The sequence below is a fragment of the Bemisia tabaci genome, chromosome 8 (assembly GCF_918797505.1).
Source record: "Bemisia tabaci chromosome 8, PGI_BMITA_v3".
Lineage (NCBI taxonomy): Eukaryota > Metazoa > Arthropoda > Insecta > Hemiptera > Aleyrodidae > Bemisia > Bemisia tabaci.
The window spans coordinates 1,738,349-1,759,970 of NC_092800.1; the positions used below are offsets into that span (position 1 = coordinate 1,738,349).

The 21,622-nt window shown below is 40.5% G+C and overlaps 1 protein-coding gene across 3 annotated transcripts in view; it reads left to right on the plus strand.

Moving 5' to 3' along the window:
• LOC109030447 (limbic system-associated membrane protein) overlaps positions 1-21,622 on the plus strand; it is a 688,975-nt gene that overhangs the window by 326,791 nt on the left and 340,562 nt on the right. For all 3 annotated transcript variants that reach the window (XM_072303110.1, XM_072303109.1, XM_072303108.1), the window contains one exon: positions 16,732-16,815. In XM_072303110.1, coding sequence (XP_072159211.1) covers positions 16,758-16,815 — 58 coding nt within the window. In that variant the 5' untranslated portion in view covers positions 16,732-16,757. The remainder of the gene's footprint in view (positions 1-16,731; positions 16,816-21,622) is intronic.

Below are 21,622 nucleotides of genomic sequence, written 5' to 3' on the forward strand. Positions count from 1 at the left end.
TTTTTTCTCGTCGATATTTTTAAGAGTCTGGACTCTAGATCCAACGTATTTTTTTCCAGTGCTCCTTATTTTCGATCTTTTTTTTTAAAATTTATAGCTCTCAGGCGTCCGATGCAACTATTTGTGATTTCTGTCGACGGGTGGTCTATATGGTCTATATGAAGGAGCCTTAGTGGGAAAACCTATATACTTCTCACATTTACCCTGGCACCAAAGTCTTTTTTTCATGCAATATTTACAATAAAAGACACCGCGCTTTGATTTCACTTTCTACGGCCCACGGTGGATCGAAACCTGCAAAAAGTCGGACATGGGCGATTCTCACAAATAGTCATTTCATTGATGTAAATGTCTTCCCAAAGAGTTATATTTTATGATACAGGTATTGGTTTTCAATTTTTTAACCCCAGTTTAACGCACACAGCCTCCTAAAGTGGCTCAGGCGGCACTCGAAAAATGTTGCCTCACTCGGGACAAAACGTTCGCCTGTTGGCATTTCCCTCCGATAGATTTCTGACAATTTCTGACTAAAGTAGCTTGTCTTCCTCCTTAAGTAGAATATATTTCACTAATAACAAGTTAAAATATCGCTATTTTTATAAGCGGTATTCTTGCTTAAAAGTACCCTTCTCAATACCGTAAAAATAATAATATAGCTAGACTTTTAACTAGCTATTTCAGCGTATTTCAGGGAAACCTTTGTATAGCAGTGTTAACTGATCCCTGAAGATTCATTATCAAGAAAAATTGGCTGCTCCAAAGTGCCCTTTTGGGAATAAAGCTTAAATGATTTTGAAAAAGTGAAGTTCATAAAATGGTGGCTCGAGAGAATTCGAATTTCACAGGTCTGTGGCAAATAAACACCGGGCATTTGATAGGTGATCTATATGTAATTTTTAGTGCTGAGTCCGGAAATGACCTTGGTTTTTTTCCTACACCCACCGATTTTCCGGAAAATTGAGATTTTCCACTTAAAATGGACTTTTCGGGAAATGTGATTTTCCGGAAAACTGGTGCATGGTAAAGAGAAACCAAGGTCATTTTCGAATCCAGGAGACAAAAATACACGAGAAAACATGCCTTGCGTGGTTAAAAAAATGTCCACGTTGTTTTAGATAACGGGGTTTTCCTCTCAAATGTCCTAGTCGACGCATATGATACTAATCCGTTTGTTTTGCGTCTGAAAAGACGGGAAAATTATATCAAGTTGGAGCCTAATGGAGCATTTTTCATCTACTACTTGATGCTAAAGTAAAAAATTGCCTAAATTCTTTTCTATCTTCTAACTATTTCCCAAAAACTCACGTTTTTTTACATCGATTTTTCTTTTTTTTTATGTTTAATTTCTTCGGAAAATTAGAAGTTAATAGAGAAAATTGAGGTAATATGAGCTTCAGCAGCAATCATTAAGCCGAAGAAGCTCCATTAGATACCTAAGTATAAATAAAGGCAGTGTACAATGGTGACTCGCGGGGCCCTTAATTAGGAAGGCTCGGATAATACATGATTTGTGTTGATTGATGTGTATTTGATTTATATTTTTCTCTCATATTTTTCCCCCTTGTCATTTTCTTTTGTTAGAAAGCTAAAAAGGTGCCCCAGGAATGAAGGGGAAAGGAGATCCTCTGTTTTCCTCTCAACATTTTCGGATTTCTATTAATTCATTTTTTGGGGGAGAGGAGGGGGAATTGTGAAAGAGATGAGTAATATACGTTTTATATACGATATTTAAACATTTTACCGGAGAAAAAAGTCCATTGAACACTTAAAACTCCGATTAAAATGAGTGTAGAAAGTTTAAACTTATCTGTTGTTAAACAATATCTCTTTATTTATCTGAAATTGTGCCAAAACACATATCTAAACCCAATTATCAGGAAAATAGTCATCAAAAATGAAATCTGCGACGAAAAATACATAAGAGTCATGTATCCTGATTTGTTTTATGAGCGCAAACACTACGTAAATGAGCAAACCAAGTCGCGTGATGTGCCATGTCCGGCCTGCCCTATGACTCGATCCACCGTGCGACGATGCGGCGGCCGGACGCCAGAGGAATCGCTAAACCCGGTAAATTGGGTCATTAGCGCCGGACAAACGGAGAAGGTAAATTTCGGGGGACGAATGCGAAACAATTTTCCTTTTTGGACGGCCTTGTTGCCTCTCTTCCGGGAACCGTGATTTTGATTGGGCAGATTTCGTGCCGAATCATAATTCAGCACGAAAACTGCTCTGTTGTGTTGAGTAGAAACTCCTTATGAGCTTTTAGACGGAGTCAAATTTTCTCTCAGAAAATATATATTTTTGAAGAAAGTTTAAAATATTTTTGTTTTCTATTTTTATTTTTAATGCTCAAACAAGATCAAATTACCAGAGCAGTTCTCTGAAAAATCGGGGGAAAATTTTTTACAAATAATTTGATTACATTTTGCAATAAGGAACTACTATTTCTAGCCCATTTTACAAAAAAAAACATACATGCCATTGGTCTCCCTACGCAAATATGCGCTTTTATGGGAGAGGCGGAGATAGTGGTTCCTTATTGCAAAATGTAATCCAATTAATCAAAGGAAATTTGGCATCGTCTCGATGCACATACGGCGTTATTCCTAAGCACGACAGTGCTGTGTTGAAGTCAAACGGTGTGTGAGCTACCAAATTTTTCCAAATGTCCTCTAGCAAAATATGAACTTCCTACATTTTCCCCCTTGAATTTCTTAGAGAATTTTATTCCCAATTCAGTTCAGAGTATCTGAAAATTTTAGGCAAAAATATTCATGAATTTTCTGAAAATTGAGTCTCACTGGAAAAAAACACATTGGATCTAGAGTCCAGAGTCTTGAAATCATTGACAAGAAACAGGACTCTTGATTCAATCAGATTTAAGCTGAAATCAAAAGGAAATCCGCTCAAATTAAGAGGCTTGGTTCTCGATTTAAGCTTAAATGTGTTTGAATCAAGAGGATTTTTTCTCGTCGATATTTTTAAGAGTCTGGACTCTAGATCCAACGTATTTTTTTCCAGTGCTCCTTATTTTCGATCTTTTTTTTTAAAATTTATAGCTCTCAGGCGTCCGATGCAACTATTTGTGATTTCTGTCGACGGGTGGTCTATATGGTCTATATGAAGGAGCCTTAGTGGGAAAACCTATATACTTCTCACATTTACCCTGGCACCAAAGTCTTTTTTTCATGCAATATTTACAATAAAAGACACCGCGCTTTGATTTCACTTTCTACGGCCCACGGTGGATCGAAACCTGCAAAAAGTCGGACATGGGCGATTCTCACAAATAGTCATTTCATTGATGTAAATGTCTTCCCAAAGAGTTATATTTTATGATACAGGTATTGGTTTTCAATTTTTTAACCCCAGTTTAACGCACACAGCCTCCTAAAGTGGCTCAGGCGGCACTCGAAAAATGTTGCCTCACTCGGGACAAAACGTTCGCCTGTTGGCATTTCCCTCCGATAGATTTCTGACAATTTCTGACTAAAGTAGCTTGTCTTCCTCCTTAAGTAGAATATATTTCACTAATAACAAGTTAAAATATCGCTATTTTTATAAGCGGTATTCTTGCTTAAAAGTACCCTTCTCAATACCGTAAAAATAATAATATAGCTAGACTTTTAACTAGCTATTTCAGCGTATTTCAGGGAAACCTTTGTATAGCAGTGTTAACTGATCCCTGAAGATTCATTATCAAGAAAAATTGGCTGCTCCAAAGTGCCCTTTTGGGAATAAAGCTTAAATGATTTTGAAAAAGTGAAGTTCATAAAATGGTGGCTCGAGAGAATTCGAATTTCACAGGTCTGTGGCAAATAAACACCGGGCATTTGATAGGTGATCTATATGTAATTTTTAGTGCTGAGTCCGGAAATGACCTTGGTTTTTTTCCTACACCCACCGATTTTCCGGAAAATTGAGATTTTCCACTTAAAATGGACTTTTCGGGAAATGTGATTTTCCGGAAAACTGGTGCATGGTAAAGAGAAACCAAGGTCATTTTCGAATCCAGGAGACAAAAATACACGAGAAAACATGCCTTGCGTGGTTAAAAAAATGTCCACGTTGTTTTAGATAACGGGGTTTTCCTCTCAAATGTCCTAGTCGACGCATATGATACTAATCCGTTTGTTTTGCGTCTGAAAAGACGGGAAAATTATATCAAGTTGGAGCCTAATGGAGCATTTTTCATCTACTACTTGATGCTAAAGTAAAAAATTGCCTAAATTCTTTTCTATCTTCTAACTATTTCCCAAAAACTCACGTTTTTTTACATCGATTTTTCTTTTTTTTTATGTTTAATTTCTTCGGAAAATTAGAAGTTAATAGAGAAAATTGAGGTAATATGAGCTTCAGCAGCAATCATTAAGCCGAAGAAGCTCCATTAGATACCTAAGTATAAATAAAGGCAGTGTACAATGGTGACTCGCGGGGCCCTTAATTAGGAAGGCTCGGATAATACATGATTTGTGTTGATTGATGTGTATTTGATTTATATTTTTCTCTCATATTTTTCCCCCTTGTCATTTTCTTTTGTTAGAAAGCTAAAAAGGTGCCCCAGGAATGAAGGGGAAAGGAGATCCTCTGTTTTCCTCTCAACATTTTCGGATTTCTATTAATTCATTTTTTGGGGGAGAGGAGGGGGAATTGTGAAAGAGATGAGTAATATACGTTTTATATACGATATTTAAACATTTTACCGGAGAAAAAAGTCCATTGAACACTTAAAACTCCGATTAAAATGAGTGTAGAAAGTTTAAACTTATCTGTTGTTAAACAATATCTCTTTATTTATCTGAAATTGTGCCAAAACACATATCTAAACCCAATTATCAGGAAAATAGTCATCAAAAATGAAATCTGCGACGAAAAATACATAAGAGTCATGTATCCTGATTTGTTTTATGAGCGCAAACACTACGTAAATGAGCAAACCAAGTCGCGTGATGTGCCATGTCCGGCCTGCCCTATGACTCGATCCACCGTGCGGCCTTGCTCCTTGCGGACTGGTTATTAAAATTGACAGTTAAAACGATAGAGAAAGAAAACCAAAATTAAATGGAGCGATCTTTTACTGTTGGAAGCAGGTGGTTGCAAGAGACAAAGGAGGCAAGTAACTGACTAACAGCAGCCCACAAGAAACCCTAAAGTTAGTCTTTTATTTCGGCCTAGAGTAACTAAGAATTTTAGAGGCTGCTGAAGGAAAAATTGTCCCATTTGCTTTTGCTTGAAACGATCAGATGGAGCTCATTTTTGGGTTTGATTTGGCAACGTGGACTGGTCCAAGTGGCGCTACGATTGTCGCCAGGATTGTGCGAGATCATTAATTCAAGCGTTTATGAGCGATGGGGTTGCCGATTTTCCCGAATTAGGGTTTTTATTCTTGGGAAAGTGGGTTTAAGAAATGAGGTGGCTCGGCTCAGATTTTATCCCTAAAAAATCGAGACCCAGTGAGTTCAGCAGAGAGGACATTAATTATTCGAACGTCTCTAACAATAATCAGTTCCATTACAATACAGGTTGCCTGGCTTCTTGTATACAATTCATTTTGTAGCAGAGAAGTAAGCAACATTTTGTATAAGCGTAAAAGCACAGAGACTTGAGTTGGGCAGAAAATTTGGGAATGACAGGCAACGAAAGATACATAAATTTTGGAAGTCAGGTAACATGAGTAAATTTAGAATTTCAATTTTAACGACTTTAAATTTTTAGGAAGGCCTGACTTAAAGGAAAAAATTAACGCTTTCGAGGCGAAAATCCTTGTATGGTTTACAGAATTGACTCCTTGTATATTTTGAAGAATTCCCTTTCGTAAATGTGTGCTTGACAGTTAGAAATTCACTTTGCAACCACTCTCGACCACTCTTCTTTATGCAATGAAGCAATAGTGATAGAAGTTTCCAATAAGTAAATACAGGGGTACAAAAAGTTTTTCACTCGTATTTTTTGATTCAGCTCTCACTCATATTATTTTCCACGTAAAATTTCCTTCCCTTTACATTTTTGCAGCCTCCACGTTGCTGTCTGCATCAGACTGTTCTCTTCACTATTTCTTTGCATAAAACACGCAATCCAAAGTTCTTGCGCTAATAGTAATGCACTAAACAGTTTCCCGCTGAAAGAATCACGCGTTTGATAGTTTCATTCATAAAAATTAGCGCTACTTTTAGATTCTGGAAACTCCTTCTCATAGCCTTCATATCCATGGCCAAAGTTCAAAGCCACTCATCTCTGTTTGCGACATCGCCAACTTCCGGCCATACTTCATCGTTTCCTCGAAAAATTCGTCAACGTAATTTATCGAAAACTTCCTAGATTTTTCTGCTCACCAACAGAATATTCTGTAAAAATTTCGAGCTATAAAGCTGGCGCGTTCCTTCTCGGAAGAATGAAACAGAAGCGGACATTTTGAAACACCGCCATATAGGAACCACTTGTTTCAACCAATAGGATAGCTCCATACTCCTTGTCTTCTTTGTCTATTAATTTCGATAATCGGCCCGCAGATAGGTCGATCAATCGCGGAAGTTTTACACCCTTAAAAACGAATGATTAGATAATGAATAAAAAATGAAGGTTAGGACGAAGAAAGTAAAATAAATTCCCTACCGACCCTGCGACGTCGCGTCAGAACAAAAATATAAATACTAACTCTGCACTTGGTCATTTACGAACGATCGGATAAATGCAAAGGTACAATGTTTTATCTGACGCCAATCCCCACCCTCCGGTCGCTTGCCCCAAATCTACCCCTTCCCACCGCTTCGCGCGGTGCAGATTATGACAGCCATCCACTCTCTCCTCTCAGTTTCAGTTTTATGATGGGTCACCATCTCACCAGTTCTCGTTCACCAGTGTTGCTGGATTTCTTCCCTTAACACGCCGTGAATCGTTTCGATTCGAAAGAGTTCATGAGAATGAAACTAAGTGAAGTTACGTACATAGACGTAGAGTGGACTTTTTTCATGAAAAATAAAATCTTGAACTTTCTTGTGGAATATTTCAAGAATTTACGAAATATATCGAGAAATATGTTGCGAATGTATATTAATACCAAGGGGCCGTTCAAGTATTACGTACCGTATTTAGGGGGGAAAGGGGGGTTTCAAGCCGGCTTTACGTAAGAAATCCGAGCCAAGGGGGAAAAAACTTTGAAAGATACGTGCAAAAAATTGAAAATCCCGCACTTCCCAAATGAACCTCTGTGGCGCGTGATCCACTGACCCAGCCCCATCGCCCATCAGCAATTCTCAAAATGAGCAACTTGCTGGGCACAAAATCAAACGAAATTCGTATAAAGATGACTGATGAATATTAGGAGAGTTCGCGTTTGGCTGAGTGATCATTGACGAGTTCGTGCGTTGACCTCCGAGAGTAACTTTTTCACTTTAGGGAAGCTTCAAATGTTATGTTCTTTGGTACTCTGTTCCAAAAAGGGAACCCGAGCAAAATTGGACTTCACTGGAAAAAAAAACAAAAAAACACATTGGATCTAGAGCCCAGACTCATAAAAACATCGACAAGGAAAAATACTCTTGATTCAATCAGATTTAAGCTTAAATCAAGAACCAAACCTCTTAATTAGAGCGGATTTCCTTTTGATTTAAGCGTAAATCTGATTGAATCAAGAGTATTTTCTCTTGTCAATGTTTTCAAGAGTCTGCACTCTAGATCAAATGTGTTTTTTTTCCCGTGTTCATTTTGCAATTAGGAGCTATAATTTCTGACGCATTTATAAATAACCTTCCCTGCATCAGAAAAAATTGCATCATAGCTATGGCTTCCAAACGAACCAGAAATTGCAGTCCGTTATTAAAGAATGTAGTCCAATTATTTTACACATTTTCAGTCGTGAAAAAAGAGTTTTTGGAAACGTGTAAAAATCTTCACTCTGTAAATATTCTGGTTGCGACTTGCTCTGTTTGATAAACTCATATTCTCTGATTATACTGTCCCAATTTTTTCGCAATCCTTTAGCGTTTTGTAACTTATTGTGCACTTGTACTGTACTGAACTTGTACTGTACATTTTCAGTCGTGAAAAAAGAGTTTTGGAAGCGTGTAAGAATCTTCTTTCTGAAAAAATACAATAAAAAAAAAACAATTTAAAAAGCGGGTAACAAGGCTAAAATTTCACATACACAAAACCAAAACGTTTCGGCTGAAAATTCAGCCATCCTCAGTTGGATAAATGGATGGCTCCTCAGTAAGGATGGCTGAATTTTCAGCCGAAACGTTTTGGTTTTGTGTATGTGAAATTTTAGCCTTGTTACCCGCTTTTTAAATTGTATTTTATTGTATATCTTGTCACGGGCTGCAAAGCATCTATCATGCTTTTGTAAATAATCCGGTTGCGACTTGCTCTGTTTGATAAACTCATATTCTCTGATGATACCGTCCCAATTTTTTCGCAATCCTGTAGCGTTTTGTAACTTACTGTGCAAATTTTCCTCGAAACCGTATTTACTGATGCGGTGCACGTGATATCCGGAAACCACGCAGAGCAGCAACACCCAAGAATGCACCATAATTTGTCAAACATTTGACTGGCAGAATCTGCCGCATACCATTTTGTCATCATCAGCTGTTCTTTCAGACTGTAACGCGAACTTTCAAAATGAAATCGGGAAAACTTTCCAAGTATTCGCGAACGCAGTCGGGCCGGGGCTCGAAGGGCGCGCAAGATGTCAATTTCCAGGATTGTTAATGCTCCAGCGCGAATTCCCGCGCAAATTCCGCAGGACCATATTTACTTGGAGTTGTAAGAAAGTTACGTTAGTTGGTGAGTCTTGAAATCGGAATCACACTGCTTTCAGCTCTTCATTGGACCCTTATGGAGGGAAGAGGATTGAGGGGAAGGGGCGGGGAAGAGGGGTTTGCTGTTCGATACTTATCCCTCCTGAAAGGCATCCGTGGACTGAAAAACTTACGAAAGTGTAACTCGGAAAAATACATTTATGAAATCTGTGGAAAACTTGCTTCTCTGTTGCCAGCGTGAGCTGATGGACCACTGAACAAGCTGAGCGGTAGCTCCAAGAGCACTGAGGTATTTGCGAACTGACGATCATATGGACGTATTTATGCGAAAAGGCGCTAAACGCCATTTCCAAACTTCTCAGTAAAGCAAGTTTGACTAAAACAATTGGCGTTTCCGTACTAATGGACCGATTTTGGTTTACTTTAGCTTGTTTGAAAGCTGAAGAGTTCCTCTAATTACGTACGTTGCCAAAATTAGGAAAAAATGCATATTAAGCGAGATATAGGGGATTTTTGCACGTAGGTCCATTTGATTTAATGCGCTAACCCGGATTCCGAATTAAATCAAAAGGCGCTATCTCCACTTGCATCACTTGATTGACGCGCGCGCGGCGAAGCTTGGTGGAAACTTGGTGAAATTTAGTACACGGGGGTATTTTTGGACGGGAAACTCGAATTTTGGATCAAATTTTGAAAATTCAGAAATCCAAGATGGCGGACATGGCCTAAAATGCTATCTCGGCCCCTATCCAGCCGATCTTGGTGAAACTCGGTATCAGGGAGTATTTTTGGACGGGAAACTCGAATTTCGGGTCAAATTTTGAAAATTCAGAGATCCAAGATGGCGGATGTGGCCTAAAATGCTATCTCGGCTCCTGTCCAGCCGATCTTGGTGAAACTTCGCATCGGGGAGTATTTTCGGACGGGAAACTCGAATTTCGGGTCAAATTTTGAAAATTCAGAAATCCAAGATGGCGGATGTGGCTTAAAATGATAGCTATTTCTTAAACAAACGCACTACACGTCTAGAATGGCCGCCAATGAACCTGCGTAAAGCGCACGGGCCGGGTTGTGAAGGCCGGAGGTGGTGGGAGCCCAAATATACCTACCTAACCTCAATCTGCTTTCCCGCTGCACTTTGCCAATGTGGATGAGATGCGGAAATTTCCACGTTTGTAAACTTTAAATATATGGCACTCCACACGGAGAAAAAAACGCGTGCGTGGGACCCGAAGTTTGGGTCATATGGATCTCTGAAGTTTTCGGATTGAGCATCTGAACACTTTAGGTCTAGCTGTCGAGGTTCGGATCACACATCTGAAACTTCAGTTCTTACGTCTGAAGTCTTCAGGTGTGAGAACCGAAGTTTTTCGGATATGAGAACTGAAATTTTCGGATGTGAAAACCGAAGTACTTTAGATGTAAGAACTGAAGTTTCAGATGTGTGATCAAAACCTCAGCAGCTGGACCGAAAGTGTTCAGATGCTCAATCCGAAAACTTCACAGATCCATATGACCTAAACTTCGGGTCCCACGCACGAAGTTTTTTTCTCCGTGTACGTTCACAATACACCGCCTCGTCGAGGTGCGTGGTTTACCTAGCAGCGTCGGATCGTGAATTCCCTTCATGTGCTGATTACCTATGTTAAAATTTTCGTATCTAAATAAAACAGTTTCTGTTGTCATTTTGAGCCCCTAATACCGAACTTCACACAAACGATTCAGGCATTGAGCTATTGTTGAAGGCCACATCCGCCATATCGGAGTTTAAAATTTTAACAATGAGGTTATTCAGTAATTTTTAATTTTTGCATTTTTTTGGAGGATTGAGTACGCACAGTTCGCTGGAATTTTCTCCGATTTTTTGAAACATTATTATCCCACGGAAAACAAGTTCGAAGTTGCGTATTCTGAGCTCCCATTTAAACTCGCGTCTCCGAGGAAGTCAAGATGGGGCCTGACGAACCCCTAGGTGACGGTCACGCTTTTGACCACGTAATCCTTCCAGCGCGCTCTTAATACTCATGAATTTCTAAATACTGTTCCGATTCCAATAAAGTACCTAACAGTGATTTTAATGAAAATTAAGTGATTCCGATGGGTTCGTTAATTTGTTCGCTCGTTAAAAGCCCCTTGTCTATGTCAGTGCACACTGACATCGATCGAGCCAGAGGGAACGCTCGGTCGATATGTGACCGTCACTCAGGGGACGACATCTGGGATTTTTTGGCGATGCGCGTTTAAATAGGAGATAACATTTTAGGCCACATCCGCCATCTTGGATTTCTGAATTTTCAAAATTTGACCCGAAATTCGAGTTTCCCGTCCAAAAATACCCCCTGATACCAAGTTTCACCAAGATCAGCTGGATAGGGGCCGATATAGCATTTTAGGCCATGTCCGCCATCTTGGATTTCTGAATTTTCAAAATTTGACCCGAAATTCGAATTTCCCGTCCGAAAATACCCCCTGATACCGAGTTTCACCAAGATCGGCTGGATAGGGGCCGAGATAGCATTTGAGGCCATGTCCACCATCTTGGATTTCTGAATTTTCAAAATTTGACCCGAAATTCGAGTTTCCCGTCCAAAAATACCCCCCGGTACTAAATTTCACCAAGTTTCCACCAAGTTTCGCCGCGCGCGCGCCAATCAAGTGATTCAAGTGGAGATAGCGCCTTTTGATTTAATTCGGAATCCGGGTTAGCGCATTAAATCAAAGGGAATTACATATAGTTCCTTTTGATTTTATTCGTAATCGCTGATTCCCTGTTTTGCGATTTTTCAGGGGCTGATTCCAGGGGATGAAATTAGTATTTTGGGGGCATATTTACGTGTGAGAGCAGCCTATTACATGGAGAATCCAGATCCGTTAAAAACTGAAATTTGGAAATTTGGCGCTTAGTTCCCTTTCGTATAAATACGTCCAATATAGGAATCAGAGCGAATTTGAATGGGGTTCGAGGGTTTGCGTGTTACCAATCGGACGCATTTCTGCCAAACGGAACTATGTGCATTAAGACATGAGCCCTGAGACCCATGAGAATATGTACATAACAGGGCTCGCGTCTTAATGCACATAGTTCCGTTTGGCATAACACTCCGATACGTGGCATACGTCCGATTTGCCTTCAATTCTCTGGGTCCTACCCTTAATACAGCATCTTACCAAGAACAATATCCTTACATTCCTCGGGTAAAATTCAGCAGCATGACTTTGGAAATGGGTCATTGAAAGGAATTACAATCGTCTACCACAAGAAAAAATTGAAAATACGAAACGTAATATCTTGGGATGCTGTTTATGACGTGATATGCCCTGGGATTTTCAGTTTTTTTAACGCACGTTGCACTGGAAAAAAACCACATCGGATCTAGAGTCCAGACTCTTAAAAATATGGACAAGAAAAAGGACTCTTGATTCAATCAGATTTAAGCTTAAATCAAAAGGAAATCCGCTCAAATCAAGAGGCTTGGTTCTTGATTTAAGCTTAAATCTAATTGAATCAAGAGTATTTTTTCTTGTCAATGTTTCTAAGAGTCTGGGCTCTAGATCCAATGTGTTTTTTTTCCAGGGTGGCAAAAAACTCCTACATAGTTTCATATCCAAAGTATTAACTCCGGATTCTGACGGCGAATCCGACAACATCCTCTCGACGAGGAGTCGAAGAGCGACCGATCGGAAGGAAATCACGTAGCGCGCTTTTTGAATGATTCAAATTACATTGTCTGCCGACCGGGTGGGAGAGGGGGGGGGGGCTGCGAAATCTTGAGACTCCACCGCTTTCGCCTCCGCCGTTGGCGCGAAAATGCAGGCGCTCGATACAAAATGTGACAAAGTTATGTATCGATCCTTTCGCGGCGACGTCCCGGTCCCGGTCCCGGTCCTGCTCTATATCGCGGATTACCTGACTCCGCGAATCCGCGCCATTCCCCCCCCCCCCCTTTCGCCCCCTCTCGTCCCCTCCCGCCCCGGCCGCTCCTTCAGGTGCCCTGAAAAAAGTCCGCGCTTCAGCGCCGCGCGGCTAACGGGATGTGACAGGTCATTGTTCGTCGCCGGACGCCTCGCGTCGCGCAGTGGAACTATTTGGACGTCATTCTGCAACGAGGGACAAAAAGTTCCCGATCCGCCAAAGCACGTATCAGCATAGAGAAACTAATGGGGCTTACGTTGTTTCTGAAATGAGCCAAAAATTGGACCACATTTTGCAATGAGGAACTACAATTTCTGGCTCAGTTTAGAAACAACGTATGTGCCATGAATTTCTCCATGCACATAGGTTTTTTACGGATGAGCCAAAAACTGAAGTTCCAAATTGCAGAATGTAGTCCAATCGTGGTTCCTTATTCCAAAATTTAGTCAATTATTTGGGAGAGATCGCACATACAATTTTTGACTAAAATTGCTTACATAGAAGTTCATCCTGTCACATTTTAATTTCAAATAATGCCTCTATCTCCGGTAATTGGCAATCGCTGGAAGTAGGCAAGTCACTAGTGAATGAATTCGTTCGTGCTTCCCTTGTTTTGGTATGAGAGATGTATAGCAGCGACGGTAGATGACGTGAGGATCACACTTTTTGCGTCATGCCTCGCGTCATATGACGACGTCTCGATAGCGTCTTGGATTTTGCGGGATGCTGAGTTGGGTTCACTGATGATTGTGATGTACTGATGAGGTCCAAAAAAACCCAAAACGTTGTAGATCTCTCGGCATGACCTCAACTTAATATTCCAACGCAAGCTGCCTCAGCTGAACACTCCTCCCCCTCAGACTTGTACTGGTACGCATTAGAGCTCAAAAATTGTTGACTTTATTTGAAATTTTTGCAACTTTTTGGCTTTGTTTTCCCCGCGAAATGGTGTGGACCTAGCACCATTTCACCACCTGATACATACGGTTCAGGTCATTTCTTATAGTGTTTTTTCTCGCTAGAAAATAAATCGAAAAGCATACAATTCAAAACTAAGCGAATAAGATTTGAGCATTAATTATTTTGCCTTTAACGTGATTAGATATTCTTTCATCCGCAAAACCTGATCGTAACGAACACGTTCGGGAAAGCGTGTAGTGAAATCTGTGGCCTTATCTGAATTTAAATGGGACTGATTGAACTAACTCCATGACACAGCGTAGAGTATCACAAAAATTGAAGGCGCTCCAAGCCGAAATCATGATTTTGAAGGCCATTTTCCATAAAACCGTCACTGTGCCAATGCAAATCAATGCACTTGATCTGAAAAAATCTTAAACCGCTTCCAAATCGCCGACGATTACTGATCGCTTGCGACACTTCGAATGGGATGAATACGAGCAAACAAATGTAACCACCTTTAAAATTCCACGTTTTGTACTAACAAAGACACAAGTTTATAAAGTTGCTGCACCATGTCCGACCTCGCCTATGATTCCCTCCCTTGTGCGGCGGGAGCTGAACCGGGACATGCTCGAGTGGTGTACTCCCTTATTTTTTGTAGATTTCCTCTTTCATGCATTTCATGCATCGTCCCAGCGCTTCGCCTGAAATGGGGCGCTTAAGACGAATCAAATAGCTTTAAGCAAACCATTCATATCGATTATTGCTAAAGTGCGAAACCACGTATCTCCGTTTGCAACGTTCCAGACTTCCTATCGAACTTAATTTTTTTTTTCCATAAAACTAGTCAATGTAATTTCTCGCAAACTCTATTGAAATTCCTTCTCTGTCAGCAGAATATTCGGTTTAATTTTCTTACGGAAAATAATATTTCGGAAATTGTGCAACACTGTAATGGAAATGCGTGGTTTCGCGCTTTGGCCATTGATAACTTTATTCCAAGTTTAGAAAAAAGACTTTTGTGCAATACTGTGAAGAAAAATGCTGTATGTGAACATCAGACAGTCGCCAATTTCCCCTACAATAAAATGTTTATTTCTAGGAAGAGTATCTCCTACATCGCAATACAACGCAAAAACGCCGCAAACGCTATTTTACATTTTTTGGAAACAGTGTATCATAGTAGGAAAACTTTTATACCTTGGGACGATATTTTTACAGAATTTTTTTGCTAATACTATTAAGAACTTAATCTGAAAATTTAAGGTGCATGGGTAAAACAATTTTTATTTTATAAAGTGTTAAGTTCCAAAAAAACGACGGAAAATCTTGATAGATTTACGGCGTTCTTGCTTAGCACGCAGAGTTGTAAATATTTTCTCTTGAAATTTTGAGATAATTTAGAACATATTGTGGATACAATTCGCTGAAAACTTGAGTGAAAATGTTCAGGGACTACCTAAAAAGTTCCTATTATATCATAAGAAATTTTGCATCCTCCTAAGGATTTTGCGGCGTATTATATTTATAATGACACTTTCGCTCGTAGTGAAATCTTATGGAAGAGGTGGGAACTCGAATAGTCCAAGATGTTTATTGTCGAAGGAAATTGAGCCTGTCTCTAGAGTATCTAAAGTCGTAGGTGTATTTCAAGAGGATCTCGTAAAGCAAAGAAATCGAGGACAATATATTGAAGTGATAAACGTCATTACTTTATAGTGTGCTTCTGCTGAGCCACAAGTGGTTGGATATTATGGACGGTGACAGCCCCTGCTGCAATAAAACGCATTTGTTGAAGGAAATATACCTATTCAGACATGAATGAATGGCTATTGTGTCCGTCCTTATTGAAGAATATCTATCCATGGTGATACCTTTCTATGACACCAGTCAAAAATATCGCTGGCTGCTCTAATCGTCTTCATTTATGTCGTGTAAAAAATGACATGGGTGGGTGGCAAAATGAATGGTCCATCCAGAAAAGCTCACTCTAAGGTTTTAATCACTCTCTCGCAGTAAGGATACTTGTCATAAGAGAAAATTCCACACCTCCTTCAAAAATGGAAATATTACATTTTCCTTCGAAATAATCATCATTTGAAAAATGAGGGAAGTAGGATTTCCGATCTACACCAATGGACTCGACAATGTTTTGAAATTATAGTGCCTAACGTAAATTCTAAAAACCATGCGCAGTAATGCGATACAGCAATCCCCGACTTTAAACGGAATGGAACATTACCGAGTTAATTCACGGTGATGTAAAAATGACCGCGCTGCTCAAAATGTTTCATTTTAATCGTGATCTTGAACGCATGTAAAAGTAAGACTGCGCATTTCCGGTTTTTAGGTATAAACTGGACGTATTTCTATCAAATGAAACCATGCGCATAATGACGTGAGCCCTGTTATGCATGTATTCTTATGGATCTCAGGGCTCATGTCATAATGCAAATAGTTCCGTTCGACAGAAATACTTTCAACTGTATAGTATGACAACCACACTTTGATCTTGACGCGACTATTCGCACTCTATGGATGTCTCTGCTGCATAATTTACACCAATATTCGTCGCCGATCTGACATTAGGGCGTAACCACACTCTGCAATGAACCCAGTCCTCCATGAAATTCAACGTTTTTTCGGGCTCATCTCAATGTGTAGTCACGCCCTTATGTCAGCCAAGCGACAAATTGATGGAGATTCAACTTTGTCAAAGGTAACGCCGCGCTCGGCTACAACTTTTGCTGCTTGAAGGATGTGCGTATTTCATCCTCCAAATTGTAGGCGCTTCGGCTGTCTCAGCAGAATCGCTCGGATGTATTTTTTCGTGGTATGAGAATGTCATGTTGTCTTATGAAATGAAGACGAGTGTTTTTCTTCGATTCACAATAACTCGCTCGTCTTCGATGTGCTCTTTCAGTATTTTCTCGTTCAGTTGCATTAAATACCGCACAGTGAGTGATCTTAAATGGACGTATATCTGCCAAACGGAGCTATGTGCATTGAGGCTTGAGTCCTGAGATCCATAAGAATAAATGCATAACAGGGCTCACGTCATAATGCACGTAGCTCCGTTTAGCAGAAATACTTCTAAATAACAATCACATCACACTCCGAGGTAAATTTAAATGGATTTATCGTTTGTTTCAGGTATATCTCAAACACGTGACTGATAAATGGAAAATATACTCAAGTTCACCATCTTCTTTTGCTGTTTTTTACACTGCATCCACTGTAAGTACTCATTATTTCCGTAAAACTCACTTATTCAAGTATAATTCTTGAACTTATAACGTCGTGTAGTGTTCCCTGTTGATAGCCATTGGCTTTTTGAGAAAATAGCTAAAATGTGTCTTTTGCAGTATTGAACCTCTTTTTCCCCGCAAAAATTCAAACTTAAACCAGTAATTTAGCAAAGTTTGTTCGGTATTTCGTCATCTGTTTAAATTCAGGGTAGATTTTCCTTAAAGTAGAGACATACTTTTGGTTGTATGTAAAGTCGTCTCTTAAACAGCGACTTTCCGTCGGAAGCCACTTATAGTTTACACTGCGTCATAGGGAGTTTTAAGGAGATCTTGAACTTGTCCCCATATAAAGGACAATTTCAACGATTCTCGCGTGAAATGCAACGATATAACTTCGGGAATAGATCCTTGCAAGGTTAACAAGGATTTGCCGATAGAAAAATTAAAAAAATTCGGAAGAAAAGATTCAAGGATTACAGTAAAGGGCAAGGTGTGACACACCTCAAAAATGTTAAAATCTGTAAACATCCCTCCTCTGCATTTTTAGTTTTTTAGGAAGAAAATCATATCAACAATATGATTTCCAAATTAACTTGTTGAATTTAACTCGACATTCGTGAAGGCCGTTTTTTTGTGATGTACTGTTAGAAATCTGCTTAGCTGATGAATTTCTGCAAGGCGCAAGCGATAACTATTCTCCGCGGAACTCCGCGGAAGTGATTTTGCCTACACGGCAAGATGAAGGCGACTTGCGCAGCCTTGTTTCCGGAATTTGATGCCGCGCATGAATATGACCATTGCTGCGTGGACGCTGAGTAAACGGATTTATTCAAGGCGCATGCGATAACGATTCGATCTCGGCGGAAGTGATTTTGCCTATACGGTAAGATGAAGGCGATCTCCACATCATTTTTTCTTGCCGTAAATTCGTATGACCGTTGTGTTCAGTAGATGGATCTATTCAAGGCGCAGGCGATAACTATTCGAACTCGGCGGAGGTGATTTTGCCTGCACGGCAAGATTAAGGCGAATTATAACGCACTTATAACATCACAACGTAACACCACAATGTACACCATTTTGGCTTACTCAGGAAAGGAAGTGTTCTAGGAACGACCATGAATACGGCGGCGCCATTTTACCGATGTGTCTATCGAGGGCTAACGAACAAAACCACCTAACTGACGATTTTGGCATAAAATTTGTTAGCGAATTTACCGCATTCTCTAAAGAAAGTCGCAAGTTGATGATTTTAGTTTTTTCCCAATTCTGCAGGAGAGTGCTACAATGACGCTGCAATGTATGAAATTATTGCGAATCTAATCTGAAATTTACGACAATGGCGAAGTTTTCTCTTAATGGGCCTGTTGCAAACTTTTGCTAGAGCAAAACTAAGAGTTGTTTCTTATAGATAATGCCTCAAAAATCACGATGAGCGCATCGGCAAACTCTGAAATGCACTCATAACTTCACAATCTGCGTAAGAAATTTGCGGTTTTTTGAGCTTCCCGCTTCAAAAACGATACTACGGCACAGGTGAACATTTTGTTAGAGGAGTCGTTCCATCGTCGGCAGTATTCATCATGGCCGACGGCAATCCGCCAAAACACGTTTGATGGGACGAGATAACACCTGAACTGGATCAGACAAGATGACAATCGGTGTGTTAACGTTCATATTTTCCACGCCCGAATTGATTGACCTTGAACTCTCCTTGAATTACGCGCGGAACTGCGTGCAAGCGTCGGCCATGATGAATATTGCCGACGATGGAGCGACTCCTCTAACAAAATGTTCACCTATGCCGTAGTATCGTTTTTGAAGCGGGAAGCTTAAAAAAACGCAAATTTCTTACGCAGATTGTGAAGTTATGAGTGCATTTCAGACTTTGCCGATGCGCTCATCGTGATTTTTGAGGCATTATCTACAAGAAACAACTCTTATTTTTGCTCTAGCAAAAGTTTGCAACAGGCCCATTCTGCGAAATCGTCAGTTTGCAGATAGGCCGTATCGTTCGTTAGACATCTCTATATACAGGGTTGCCACGATCAGGGAATATAAGGAAAATCGGGGAGTTTTGAAGAGTAAAAGAAAATGACGAAAGTATCAGGGAAAAATTGTTTAATGACCTTCATTTGCTTTCCAGAATGGGCTTGACAATTGGAACGACAGATTTTACGCGGTAACTATTCCAAATAACGTCTTTAAAATCATCTGGCATGTCCATAAGCGTCAAGAAATTTTGCAAAATTCACATTTTACATTTTTACATTTACAATTTTACATTTTTTTAAAAATGTCCTAGGAAAATCAGGGAGTAATTTACATACATATAGGTCGCTCTATATCACTCCCTGGCGCCCTAACCTCCACTGCTCTCTGTCGAACCACAACCCTTGGGGCATTGAGCACCTTAAAATTTCTGATTTAATCCCCTCCCTCCAACCTCTCATTGGACGCCTTCAGCGCCTCCTCCCAGGAGAAACCCAATCAAGGACCTTCTTCGGCAACCTGTCTCCTGCCATTCTCTGAACATGACCATTCCAAATAAGTTGTTTCCCCAAAATGTCATGCACGTCGGACTATTCGGCATCCATGATCTCCCGTACTGTCTCATTCCTGACGCGATCTCTGTGGAAATACTAATTCTGGAAATCCGGGAATTTCAATATCTAAATTCTGCGGCAATCCTGTATCCATGTTAAAAAGAGTGATTTTGTATAGGATGGCAAGCTGGCTAGGAAAACAAGACAAGTTACAAAATTCACATTTTACATTTTTATATTTACAATTTTACATTCCTCAAATTTTTTTAGGAAAATCAGGGACAAATCCGGGAATTTTAATATTTAAACTCTGTGACAACCCTGTATACTTGTTAAAAAGAGTGATTTTGTATAGGATGGCAAGCTGGCTGGGAAAACAAGACAAGCGAGCGTTTTGAGGGAGGGCAGACGCGCTGGCTCGGACGCGCGAGTGAATAAGCGAGTATGAATGAAAGATTAATTCTGGCTCTAATGCAATCGCAAACGCAATCGGGATCGGGGGCGCGCGTTTACGAGAAGCGCTCTCTCGCTTATTCGCCCTTTCAACGGGACGTTATTTGTAATTATACGTTCGCCGTGTTTATCCCAATACTCGTATCAATCGCTCGCCCCGCGCGCTTGCCGGCTCTGTCCACCATTTTCCGGTCCAGCCACACGGTCTCTCCGGGGAATGTGTCCCATCAGATCGTCCAATGTTCGGATTCGAGCGGATTCATCGGACAGAAAAATAACCCGCCGAAATGTGAATGACCATGGAAAAAGGCACTTTGGTTCGCGGAGGCAAAGTTTCCGGTCGAGCGATTTTTGTCGGGATGATTTTAAAAATCGAAAATGGGTCCGCAAACTATGAAATAATTTTGAATTGCGGATACGTTTATCGGAAGGTAAATGGCGAGTAGAACCTGATGCGCAAATTAAAAACGCGAAAAATTAACTTAAAAACTGAGAAATGTGCGGTTCGAAAAGCGCACCGCGAATTAAAAATACCCCAATTTCTCTGTTTGGCGCGAAAGCGAGGCGTTTAGAATCGAGGCGCTTTAAATTTGCGGATAAGTGAGGCTTTTTGAACTGCGCATTTCTCAGTTTTTGAGTTACCTCTTTGCGTTTTTTATATGCAAATCATGTTTCTTCGCTTCATTTACATTTGGGGCAGTGTATTTGTAAGTCAAAATTCACCAGAGGTCTATTGACCTACTAACGAAAGTGCATTCTGCATCCTGCACTGTTCTTACTGCTACCTTCACCGAAAGTGCATTCTGCCTCCTACTCTGCTCTTTTAGTACAACAAAATTGAGGAGGGTGTTTGTTCAAGGTGACAGGAGCAGAGCAGTGAGACTACAGATTATTTAATCAAAGAAATGCTCAATGTTTTCAATTGAGAGGCTCGTAAGACAAGGCGCTTTAGTGCAATTTTTGCCATTTCGAGGAATACGTGTTTGACGTCTCTAAGTTACCTGGATCCTGATGCCGCAGAGAAAGGTCAAATTAACTTTTTGGTGCTTAAAAATTGGAATTTAAGAGCAAAGTTTTAAAAAAATATGAATTAAGACTAGTTTCTTTAAATCATGAATTTTTCAATTTTTTCAGAAACTGTATTTATGCCGTTTGTCCTCCAAGACCCTCAATTTTCGAATAAAAAAGACATTGTTCGAGGTGTAAGTAATCACACACTAAGTCTCCGAATGACGTCATCCCGACGGGCAATCTCTTTAAAAAACCGGCATGCGAGCGGATCTTTTATACGTATCCATCAAACCTCGATTCCGCAACACAAGCAACGACCCATTTCACCGCCGCCCCCTCCTCCCCTTTCTTTTTTTTACTCCCTGCGACTCGAAATCGTCGCTCGATTAAACCAAACCCCCCCCCCCCCCCCCCCCGGTTTGGGAATCGAGGATCCATAAATTAAAGCGCCGTTTAAAAGAGGGCCTGCGAGGACCATTTATCAGCCTTTTGGCAAATATCCCGGGCCCGGCATTCCGCCCAACTCGACACATCGTCGCCCCGCCGACGCAACCGCCTATCTCCACCGCGGGGTGAGCCCTATCCACCGTCCTGTTCCACGGAAGCGCGATGAGGGGGATACGCGGTTTTGTCCACGGGGCGACATGAGCGGAGTTACGGATTTCTTAAGGCTGTCCGCGACACCCTTTCTCCGCCGAAAACCGAGCGCAGAGCTCCTTGATTAGGAATTGAAGCGACTCCTAATGAAGCCGGAAGCTCAAGCGGGGGTTAATTTTTCAGCCGCTG